This window comes from Papio anubis, chromosome 8 (assembly GCF_008728515.1).
Source record: "Papio anubis isolate 15944 chromosome 8, Panubis1.0, whole genome shotgun sequence".
NCBI classification, from domain to species: domain Eukaryota; kingdom Metazoa; phylum Chordata; class Mammalia; order Primates; family Cercopithecidae; genus Papio; species Papio anubis.
Genome location: NC_044983.1, coordinates 136,684,181 through 136,696,422, shown reverse-complemented (window position 1 = coordinate 136,696,422; position 12,242 = coordinate 136,684,181). Strand labels below are relative to the sequence as shown.

Genomic DNA, 12,242 nt, shown 5'->3' with positions numbered 1-12,242 from the left:
CTTGCCATCTTGTCTTTTTGATGCCAGCCATACTAACAGGTGCAAGGCGATCTCACTGTGGCTTTGATTTGCATGTCCTGGTGATTAGTGATGGGCACCTTTTTATATACCAGTTGATTATTTGTCATCTTTGGATAAATGTCGATTCATTACCCACTTTTTCATTGGCTGATTGGGTTTTCTGCTCTTGAGTGACAGCAGTTCCTTATAGATCTTGGATGTTAACCCCTTATCAGAGAGAGGGTTTGCAAATATTTCCTCCCATTCCACAGGCTGCCTTTTCATTTTGTTGTTTCCTTCGCTGTGCAGAAGCTTTTGAGTTTGGTGTCGTCCCACTTGTCTATTTTTGCTTTTTCGCCTGTGCTTTGGCTTCATATCCAAAAAATCATTGCCAAGACCCATGTCAAACAGCATTTCCCCTGTTTTCCTCTAGGAGTTTTACAGCTTCAGGCCTTACGTTTACGTCTTCTGTGGGGGTGTCCACTGGTCAAACAGGGCCACTGTCTCCTGGGAAGGGAACTTCAGGGAGTCAGGCCTTGGGGCAGCAGCCAGGGAAACTGGTAGTGGGACCTAGCTGAACGAGGGGCATGGGTGTCCACCTGGCCCCTCCTGTCACCTCCAGTCACAGCACAGCCCCCACCATCCCACCACCCAGTCAGGCCCAGCACGATTGAACAAACCATATCGAGAATAAATGCTATGGGAGCCCAGAGAAATCAGGGATGGCTTCCCCAAGGAGGTGACCTGGGTGGGAGTCTCCAAGGACAGATACGAAAGGGCAAAAATGCTCTTTCTTTAGGAAAGTGTGGGGTAGGGCGCATTCCAGGAGGAAAGCACTGCACAAAGCCTCAAACCTGGCTGCAGTCTAGGAACCCCAGGGAGTTGGGCAGGGACAGAGAGAAGGAGCCTGAGAGGCCAGGGAGCTGCCCCTTCCTCACTGAGTCCGGCCCTTCCTCATTGCAGGCGAATAGCAGGAGGGGGAACGCCCTGTGCAAAGGCTTGGTGGTGGGAGCCACGTGGCACCCTCAGGCAGTCACTGCTCCCAGGGGGTAGTGCCTGCAGCCCCAGGTCTAAGACGGTGGGATGCCAGGCACCCCTACTCATGACGCCCTTTCTGCGGGTCTCTGGCTGGAGGGAGGTGCGGCGGGGAGGGCGCGTGGGCTGAGTGGCACGTGTGCCTCTCACAGGCCCCCGGTCCAGGCCGTGCCCTCCCGCCGCGCGAGTCCTGCCTGGGCCCGCAGCGCCATCTGCCGGCCGCGCGGGAGGCCGGGTCGCGGAGCCGGCGGCGGGGAGGCGGCGGGTGCCACTGGTCCAGGGGACTCATCCTCACGCTAGACTTGGATCTGGGGACCTGAGTTTGATACTCATTTCCACCACTGATTGCTGTGCGACCAGTCACTGGCTCCTGGCCCTCTCTGAGCTCCGCCCCAATCCCGGGGCGGTGAGCAGGGAGAGGCCCAGGCCGCGAGAGGAGAAAGCGGCCACGCTGACCCTCGGTCCTGCTCCAGCATTACAGATGGGGAGGAGTGCACCGTGAGGCACGGCGAGGTTCCCGGGCACGCGGTCAGCAGAGAGGGGGCTGGATTTGATTCAGGACAGCCTGCCCAGCCCCACAGGCTGAGCTCCCAGGCTGTCCCCGCTCCTGGTTCCTTCCACTGGAGAGGGTCCCAGAGGAGTCAAGCACCAGCACCCAGAGGGGAGCCCAGCACATCGCAGGTGTTCAGACTCAGGCCCAGAGGGGAAGTCACAGCTCCAGCCCCGGGACCTGTCACGCGCACAGGGACCTGGACTTAGCAAACAAATAACCCAGGCCAGATCATCCACGGGTCTCCCACGAGACAGCTGAGGCCCAGAGAAGGAAGGGGCAGGGCCGGGACCCCTTGAGGACACACGTCTGAGCACGCACGCACAAACACAGGCACACACGCACGCCTGCTGTCCCCACAACACAGACCCTAGAAAGGATGCTGTGGACACTGGAACCATTGTGACCTCAGGGGTGAGGTCAGGCCTGCCAGGGCGGGGGAGGGTCAGTGCCAGAGACAGGGCCAGCCCACAGGCGTGAGGCCAGAGCTAGTGGTGGGTTCCTGTGGGTCTGCACTGCACCCCAACCATGGACGGGCAGTGTTCTGAAAGGCCACATAGCCGCACCCCGACGGGTAGAATGTCGTCAGCCGTGTCCCAAAACTCCAGGTCAGCTCAGCCCCAGCAGGGACCCCCTGACCACCCACCAGTACTCAGCCTTATCTGTCAGGGGAGCCTCCCTGCAGGCCATCCAGGGGCCCCTGTGCTGAGGAAGGAGGGTCCTGCCCCCAGGAGCAGCCTGCGGGGGTTGGAGGGGGATCAGGTTGGAGGAGAGGCGGCCAGGACTGCGGAAGCTTAAACTGGAGTGAGGGCCTTGCCCACATAGCCTGCACCTGTGAGGGCCAGAGGGACTGTGGCCTGTGTCGCCAGCAGTGCCCGAAGGCTGTATGAACGGGTCAGTGACTGGATGGACAGACCGTCCACCTGTTTCTCTGAGCCTTGGTTTCTATTCGGCACAATGGAGATGATACCACAGCCAGTGTTTCTGCAGAGATTTAAGGGACATGAATAAAGGAAGGTTCCTCCACAGCCTTCCAGGGTCCCCAGGGCGCCCCAGTGTCCCAGGGACCTGGACAGACACAAAGGGCATCTCTACCTTCCTGTGTCTGACAGGCAAGTCAGAGCTGTCTGGCCCCCAGCCCAGAGCCCCACCTGCCCCCTCTATGGGGACCCAAAGCAGGTTCTGCTGTGCAGACACTCATCCACCCGGGCTGGGGCCCACAGCGAAGCCATGGGGTCAGAGTAGGCTTCCCAGTTGCAGTCCACGCTGGTGAATGTTCTGGGAGTGTCTCGGTACCTGCCTGTGAACTCAGGCATTTCCAGCCCTCGCAGTCCCGGTTTGAATGTTGTCAGGCCTCCCTTCTCTGCCACAGCTTCTGTTGCTAAGCCGAGAGTGCTCCTCTGCAGATGTTTGCTAATAGTGTGTTCACATCGTTTTTCTATCTTTAAAAATACATTTAACTCTGGAAGCCACAGGGGCTGCGATGTGGGTTTGGAGGGGCAAGGTACGGGCCTCGCTGGTGCCTGCGGCCCATGCTGTGACCGCTGCTATGCCTGGGGGAAGCCGGGCTCTAGCTCCAACAGGATCCTCACAGCCACTCCCAGAGTCGGCCCCAGCCAGGTTTGTCTGGAAGGTCACCCTTTCCAGGATGAGGGAACTGGCTAGTTTTCGGAGAGGCCACAGGAAGGAGGTGGGTTCCAGAAGGGGTAAACTGTGTGTTGACCGCTCAAGGTCAAGACAGCAGGGTTTGAGGGCCTCGCCAGAGCTGCCCTGGCCCTGAGATGCCAAGAGATGTCAGAACATGTGATCTCCAGGACGCAGGCTCTGGAGCTCTTCCTACTGCAAAGCTCAGATGTGCAGAAATGCAGCTTCTCAGGCAACCCCAACCTTATGATGCAGTTATGGGATGGAGAAGACTGGTGGGTGTCTTCCTACAGCCCTGGCAAGGGGACAGAAAGAAAGGAGGAGAAGGAGACATGCTCTGGGCAGAGGGGCCAGGGAAGCAGAGCCTCACAGGGTCCACCGGAAGGCATTTGGGAAGCTGGATCTGGTGTGATGATTGCAGGGGACAGACTGGATCCTGGAGAGGTGGGAGGGCTGTCACAGTGCCATGTCCAAGGTCAGGACTGGGCCGGTGGTGGCTCTGGATACATCCCCTGCTATGAAGCACTCCATTCATTCCGCCAGTATTTGCTAGGCACCTGCTGCATGGACCAGGTGTTCTAGGTGTCAGGGATACTGCTGTGAACAAAAGAGATAAAGACCCTGTCCTCATGCCTTACCTTCCAGGTAGGGAGACTGCCAGTGAGCCCAGAAGCAGGAAAGTAAACGATATGATGTTACAGGGCGAAAAGTGACATGGAAAAAAGAGAGGATGGGGAGAAGGAAGTGTGGGGTTAGGATTTTAAATCAGTTCTTCAAGAAGGTGACAACTGAGCAAAGACTAAAATCAGGTGAGGGACTGAGCCAGGCAGCCATCTGGAGGAAAGGTGTTCCCCAGACAGAAGGAGTGGCCACGCAAAGGTCCAGAGGTAAACGTGCACCCGGTGGTGGGAGCGCCCCACCACCGCGGTGGAATCAGCAAGGGAGAGCAGAAGGAAATAAGGGCAGAGAGACCACTTTTGTTCTGATGTGTCTTTTTTCGTTTCAATTACAGTATGATTACAGATGATAAAATTCACTATTTTTAGCTTATAGCTCTCAAATTTTGATAAATGTATATAGTCATGGACCCACCATCACAAACAAAATATGGCAGTGGGTGCACGACTCCCAGACAGCTCCGCCTCCCAGACAGTCCCTCCTGTCCCTCGGAGGTGAACTCTCTCCAACTCCCAGTCCCTGGGAACCACTGACCTGCTGTCTGTAGTTTCACCTTTTTCAGAATGTCATAAAAGTGAAATGACACCACATTTAGCTTGTGGAGTCTGGTTTCCCTCCTGGAGCATCCATGCTTTCGTGTTCATCAGTGATTCACCTCTCTTGTTGCTGAGTAACTTTACTGTGAATGTGACATGGTTTGTTTATGCATTCCCAGGGTGAAGGACATTTGGATTATTTCCATGTGGACATATCATAAATAAAGCCAGTATAAATGTTTGTGTATATATTTTAGTCAGTAGTCATTTCGCTTGAGTGAATGCCTAGGAGTGGGTAGCTGAGCTGTTTGGTAAGTGTACATTAACTTTATTAGCAAATACCAGGCTACCTTCCAAGAGGGCTATGGCACTGTGCATTCCCACCAGCAATGCATGGAAGCCCAGAGCTATTCTGCAACCTCACCAGCACTTGGTATTTCCAGTGTCTCTGATTTTAGCCGTTTTAGTAGATGTGTGGTGATAGTTCACTGCGGTGTTAGTTGATTTCCCTCGTGAGGAATGTTGAGTGCTTTTCAGGTGCTTCTTTGCCATCCGTCTGCCTCCTCTGATGTCTTGTCCCAGTCTCCTGCCTGTGTTTTCTTAGGCTGCTTTGCTTTGTTTTGTTTTGAGAGTTCCTTCCATATTCTGGAGATAGTCCCTTATCAGATATGTGATTTGCAAATACTGCCTCCAAGTCTACAGCTGCTCATTTCTTAATGCATATCCCTTAATCTAAATAAAAGAGAGGGGGACCAGGTGCAGTGGCTCATGCCTGTAATCCCATCACTTTGGCAGGCGGAAGCAGGAGGATCATTTCAGCCCAGGAGTTCAAGACCAGCCTCAGCAATATACAGAGATCCTGCCTCTATAGTAAAAAAATTTTAAAACATAGGCAGACAAGGTGGCTTGCAACTGTAGTCCTAGCTACTTGGGAGGCTGAGGCAGCATCATCTCTTGAGCCTAGGAGTTCGAGGCTACAATGAACGAGCTATGATTGCGCCACTACACTCCAGCCTAGGCAGCTTTCTCTCTAGAAAACAAAAATAAAACAAAGACAGAGGGGATCTCTAAAAGAAAATGATATTTATTCAGGAATAGGCATTGCAATAGTAATACGTGTGCCATAGTAAACCACATGCCTATTCAAGGCTGGGGCAAGGGTAAGTTTTTAAAGGCAAAATTAAAATGATTGATTATGTAAGTTGTTCTGAAATAATAATTCTTGGCTACAAGGGTCAGTAACAAGGGTGGGGTGAGTCCTAGGTTGGAAAGACAGTTTTCTGGGTAGACAACCAACCTCACAGAAGTATTTGTGTGTGTGTGTAAGGTTGCAATTGGCCTTTGTGCAAGGTTGTGGGTTTTGCAGAGTCTTTTGTGATAGTTCTTGCTGTCAGGCATCTGTGCATGAGAACCATTCCTTTATGGCTTCCTCCAGCCCCATTTATCAGAGTTTTAACACAGTGACTCCATTTTGATTCCGACAAGTTTCACATATCTTTCAAAAAGCAGAAGTTTTTAATTTTTATGAAATCAAATTTATCATTTCTTCTTTTATATAGTGCTTTTGGTGTCACATCTAAGAAATCTTTGTCTAACCCAAGATCATAAAGATTTCCTCCTATATTTTCTTCTGAAAGTTTTAGAAGTTTAGGTCTTACTTTTGGGTCTTTTTGATCTTTTTGAGTAAATTTTTACATACGATTTGAGGAATGGATTGGGGTTATTTTTTGCATGTGTCTATCCAATTATTTCAGCACCATCTGTTGAATGCTTTTTTAATAGAGTTGCTCTTGCACCCTTATCAAAAATCAGCTGAAGCCAGGCACAGTGGCGTGCATCTATAGTCCCAACTACTCAGGAGGCTGAGGCAGGAGAATTGCTTGAGCCCAGGAGTTCAAGACTGCAGTGAGCTATGACCACACCACTATACTCCAGCCTGAGCAACAGAGTGAGACCCTATCTCTAAACAAAACAAAACAAAAAGAATCAATTGACCTTATATGTGTGGGCCTTTTTCTGGAATCCATGTTCTGTTACACATATTTATATTTATGTGCTTCTATCAATATTACATTGCCTTGATTACTATAGCTTTACAATAAGTTTTGACATTGGTAATGGTCCTCCAATTTGGTTCTTCTTCAAAATCATTTTGACTATCCTAGTTTCTTTACCTTCCCATATGAATTTTAGAAACAGCTTGTTGGTAACTACCAAAAAAAAAATTCCTGCTGGGGTTTTTATTGAAATTGCATTGAATATTTAGATAAAGTTAGAAAAAATTAACATCTCAACAATATTGAGTCTTCCAATCCATGAACATGGTATATCTATTTATCTTCTTGATTTATTTCATCAATATTTTGTAGTTTACAGTATATAGACCTTGCAATTGTTGTTAGATTTATGCCTAAATAACTCATGATTTTTGGTGCTAGTGTACATGGTACCTTTTTTATTTCAGTTCCCAGTTGTTCATTGCCAGTATGCATAAATATGAATACTTTTTATTGACCTTACAATTTGTAAATTTGCTGAACTTATTTTTTAGTTCTAGTAGGCTTTTCTGTAGATTTGGAATTTTCCACTTGTATAATAATGCCTTCTACAAATAAAAATAGTTTGCTGCTTCTTTTCCAGGCTGTATGACTTTTATTCCTTTTTCTTAACTTCTTACATTGATTAAGTCCACAGTCTAATGTTGAATGAGAGGGGTAAGAGCAGACTTCTTGCCTTATTCCCAGTCATGTGGAAAAATATTCAGCCTTTCACTATAAAGTATGATATTAGCTGTAAGATTTTTATAGATACTCTTTATCAGCTTGAGGAAGTTTTCTTAATTCCTATGTTTATTTTTGAATAGATGTTTAGTTTTACCAAATGTTTCTCTGCATCTATTGAGATCATTATATTTTCTTTCCTTAGTCAGTCAATCTAGTGAATTATATTGACTGATTTTCAAAATATTCAGCTAGCCTTGTATTCCCAGGATAAGCCCCACTAGGAGATGATGGATAAGCTTTTCTGTATACTTTGAATTGTTTTGTTAAGAAAGTTTGTGTCTGTTCATGGAAGATATTAGGCTATAGTTTTCTTTATTTCCTAGTTTTAGTGTCAGGTTTTGCCTCATGGAATGGTTGGAAGTGTTCCTTCCTCTTCAATTTTGTGGAAGAGTTTGTAGTATTTGTATTATTTCTTCCTGAAACACTTGATAGAATTCAACAGTGAAGCCAACACAGCCTAAAATTTTCTTTGTGGGAAAGTTTTCAACTACACATTCAATTTTCATAATATAGGGTTATTCTTGTTATTTAATTCTTGAGTAAGCGTTGGTATTTTATGACTTTAAGAAATGCGTCCATTTCATCTATGTCACCAAGTTTATTGGCACAAAGTTATTCAGAATATCCCTTCATTATTCTTTTAATTTCTGTAGAACCTGTAATGATGTACCCACTCTTATTGATGTTAATAATCTGTGTTTTCACTTTTTTGCCCTAATAAATCCTGCTAGTGGTTTATCAATGTTTTCATCTTTTCAAAAAAATCACCTACTGGTTTCATTGATTTTTCTCTATTTTTTGTTATTTTCTATTTCATTAATTTTTGCTCTACTTTTTTTCTTGAGTTTAATATGCTGGTTTTTTTCCTAATTTATTCAGTTACAAGCTGATTTCAGACCTTCATTCTTTTCTAATACAGGTGTTTTAATTTGCTGCACCCCAGGGATTTTGATATGCTGTTTTTTCACTTCTGTTTTGTTCAAGATACCTTTTACTTTCATTACCATTTATTTCTTCTTTACCTATGGATTATTTAAAAGTATGTTGTTTAGTTTCCCAATACTTAGGTATTTTCCACCTATCTTTCTGTTATGATTTCCAATTTAATTTCATGTGGTCAGATATCATGTTTTGTTGGATCTGAATCTTTTCCAACTTGCTAAGACTTTTTATGGCATAGAATATAGTCTGCGTCGGTCAATGTACCATGTGTATTTGAAAATAAAGTTTATTCTTTTGTGGTTAGAGTTCTATAAATGTCAATTCAGTTATATTGGTTAATAATTTTTTGAGCCTTTTATATTCTTACTGATTATCTGTCGACTTATTTTATCAGTTATCTATAGATGGGTATTGAAATTTTCAACTAAGATTGTTGACTTGTCTGTTTTTCCTTCTAGCTCTAACTTCTTTGCTTTATGTGTTTTGAAGTTCTGTGACTAGATGCATGAACATTTAAGATTTTTATATCTCCTTGATTAGTGAACTGATTCTCTTTATCCCTGTTATTTACTCTAAAATATACTTTGCCTGATATTAATATAACCACACAGTTTTTTTATATTTGTGTTAGCATGATATATCGTTTTCCATCCTTTTACTTTTGATTGATTGGTATCTGCTATATTTCAAGTGGATTTTGTATAGGCAATATACACTTGGCTTTTGCTTTTTATTCAATTTGACAATCTCTGCTATTTGATTGTGGTGCTTTAATCATTTATATTTAATACGACTATTGACATGATTTGGTTTTAGTCTACCATCTTGCAATTTGTTTTCTCTTTGTCTCATCTCTTTTTGTGCAATTTTTTTCTCTTCTTCTGCCTTTATTTGCATTGGGTATTTTTTATGACTCCACTTTCTCTCCTTTGTGGACTTGCTAGCCACACATATTTTGTTTTGTGTCGTTTTATTATTTAGTCATTGCTTTTGGGTTTCTAGTATACATGTTAACTTATCTCAGTCTACCTTCAAGTGAAATTATACCTTCAAGTAAAATTAAAGTATAAGCATCTTCCAACATTTTGTTTTCATTTCCCCCTCCTGGCTTCTGTGCTATTATTGTTATATATTTTACTTCTATATTTGTTATAAACCCACAATGCATTATTATTTTTACTTTAAATTTTAAAAATAAAACAATTGGCCAGGCGCGGTGGCTCACGCCTGCAATCCCAGCACTTTGGGAGGCCGAGGCGGGTGGATCACAAGGTCAGGAGATCGAGATCACGGTGAAACCCCGTCTCTACTAAAAATACAAAAAAAAAATTAGCCAGGCGAGGTGGCGGGCGCCTGTAGTCCCAGCTACTCGGGAGGCTGAGGCAGGAGAATGGCGTGAACCCGGGAGGCGGAGCTTGCAGTGAGCCGAGATCGCTCACTGCACTCCAGCCTGGGCGACAGAGCGAGACTCCGTCTCAAAAAATTAATTAATTAATTAATTTAATTTAATTAATAAATAAATTCTATTTACCTACATTTTTCCCATTTCCAGTGCTCGTTATTCTTTTGTGTAGTTTTCTATTTCCATCTGTTGCCATTTTCCTTCTGTCTGGAAGACTTTCTCTAACATTTTTTTGTAGTGCAGGACTCCTGATGATAACTTCTTCTGGTTTTTGTGTACATGAAAAGTGTTTTTATATCACCTTCCGTTTCTAAAGATATTTTCTCTAGGTATGGAATTCCAGCTTGGCAGGTTGTTGTTTCGTTTTGTTTTTTCCTTTCAGGGCTTTAAATTGTTGCACTACTATCTCTTGGCTTGCACTGATTTCAACAAGAACTGTGCTCTCACTTTTCATTCCTTTCATGTGTCTTTTTCCTATGGCTGTTTTTAAGATTTGCTCTTATAATTGGTTTTGGGCAGTATTATTTCAATGTGTCTTCACGTAGTTTTCTTTGTATTTCTTTTGCTTGGAATTGGTTGAATTTCCTGGATCTGGGGATTTATAATTTTCATCAAATTTGTAAAATGTTCAGGTATTATTTCCTCAAATATGTTTTCTTTCCCTTTCCTTCTCCTGTGGGGATGCAAATTCCACATACAAAATGCCATGTGATGTTGTCCCACATCTCACTAATACTCTGTTTTGTTTTTTCCAGTCTTTTTTCTCTATATGTTTCATTTTTGGGTATTTAATATTGCTGTGTCTCCAGGTTCACTCATCTTTGCTTCTACATTGTCTAATCTCCTGCTAACCCAGTGTATTCATAATGCGAAATGTATTCTTCATTGTTTTATATTTCCCATGTCTCTCCTTACCATGCTTATGTTTTGCTCTACCACGCTGAACATGAGAAATATATTATTAACAGTAATGGCAAAAATCGCAATTACTTTTGCACCAACCTTATAACTGTTTTAATGTCCTTGTCTACTAATTATATCATTTCTGTGTTTGTTTAAATTAATTGATTTTTCTCATTAGGGATTTTTGTTTTGTTTTGTTTTGTTTTGTTGTTGTTTCTTTCCATGCCTAGCAAATTTTTTATTGGATGCTAGACATTGTGAATTTTGCCTTGTTGGGTACTGGATATTCCTGTACTTTTTAAATATTCTTCAGGTTTGTTCTTTAACACAATTAAATTACTTGAAAAGTTTGGTTCCTTTGAGGCTTTGATTTTAAAGCTTTAGTAGGAAGAGCCAAAGCATTGTTTTTTAGGGCAGATTTTTTTCCCCCATTACTGAGGTCATACCATTAACACTCTACCTAATGCCCTGTGAATTACCAGGTTTTCCACTCTTGCTGATGAGAAAAGGAACTCTTCCTAGCCCTGTGTGAGTTCCAAAGATTGTTCCCTCTACTCCTTTTGGAGCTTTGTGGTTCTTTTCCCAAATGTACTGAGCTCAGATGAAGACGGGGAATGCAGGGGATCCCCTGCAAAGCCCCAGAACTCTATCTCCTCCTTGTGCAGCTCTCTCCTGTGACTCTTCCCAGGAAACTCCAGCCACTTTGGCTCCCCCAGACTTTCACGTCCACTTCCTCAACTCAAAGAGAGTACTCGGTTTTATTGGGCTCCCCCTCCCCGCACTGCAAACTGGAAACTTCCCAGGCAGCTGGCTGTGGCCACGCTGGGCTCACCTTGCTAGTTTTCCATTTTCAGGGATCTTCATCCTGTGCTGCTGTTGTCTGATGTCTGATAATCATGGTTTTGTATATTTTTCCAATTTTTGAGTTGTTTAAGACAGGAGGGTGAAGCTGGTCCTTGTTACACCCTCATGGATGGAAGCATCACTGTCTTATATGTTATTTTCAGGACTTTGGGTTTTACTCTGAGTGAAATGGGAGGCATATGGGTGGATTTTGAGCAGCATGATCTGACATGCATCCCTCCCATGGTAGGACAAATGAATGGGTAAAATATTGAGAGACGGACTGTCTTCTGATATACCACAGAATTCACTGATTTGATTTGCTGACTTTATCTCATTCATTGATGCATCTCAGGAGCCTAGAACACGTCCCACCCATGGTAGGCACCTGGGAAGTGGGTACTAAGAGTGAACAAATGAATAAGGTCAGGAAGTGGATGGAGCAGGAGCCTGTTCCTGCCCCAGGAGCCCACGGGCAGGAGTTGTGATGGGGGACCAGGCTTGGGCAGCATCCCGGAATGGAAGGACATGGTCTCTTTTGGCCCCTTACGGCCACTAACACAGCCTGAGATAGTGCTTTCCCCACATTTGGAAGAGAAGAGGAAGGAGAGGAGAAGGCAGAGGCCAGCTTTGAGGAAGAAGAGGAGAAGGCAGAGGCCAGCTTGGAGAAAAGAGAGGAGGCCTTCCTTGGAGGCCCCTGCATCCTCCCTTGCTCTGTTCTCACTGCTCCTGCAGCTCCCCTGCTCCCCTCGGGGACTTCACCAGTGATGTCTGGGTGACCGGAGCAGTCTCACATGTGGTCAGAATGAGACTGGCTCTCTCAAGTCAAGAGCCTGAGCGCTAGGGATGCCATACCCTGAACCCTGCAACGTCCCACCAGCCATGTCTGTCTCGAACCCAACCTCAGAACCTAACACTTGCTGGGA

General features: G+C 44.9%; 1 protein-coding gene across 3 annotated transcripts in view; it reads left to right on the top strand.

Annotated features, from left to right (window-relative positions):
- Window positions 1–2,011: 2,011 nt before the first annotated feature.
- Window positions 2,012–12,242, top strand: part of LOC101026823 (maestro heat-like repeat family member 5) — a 71,586-nt gene continuing 61,355 nt past the window's right edge. For 2 of the 3 annotated variants that reach the window (XM_031669785.1, XM_031669786.1), the window contains exon 1: window positions 2,033–2,193. In XM_031669785.1, the coding sequence (XP_031525645.1) occupies window positions 2,114–2,193 (80 nt within the window). In that variant the 5' untranslated portion in view covers window positions 2,033–2,113. Of the gene's footprint in view, window positions 2,194–12,242 lie in introns of all 3 variants that reach the window. The other variant, XM_031669784.1, reaches the window with a different exon arrangement.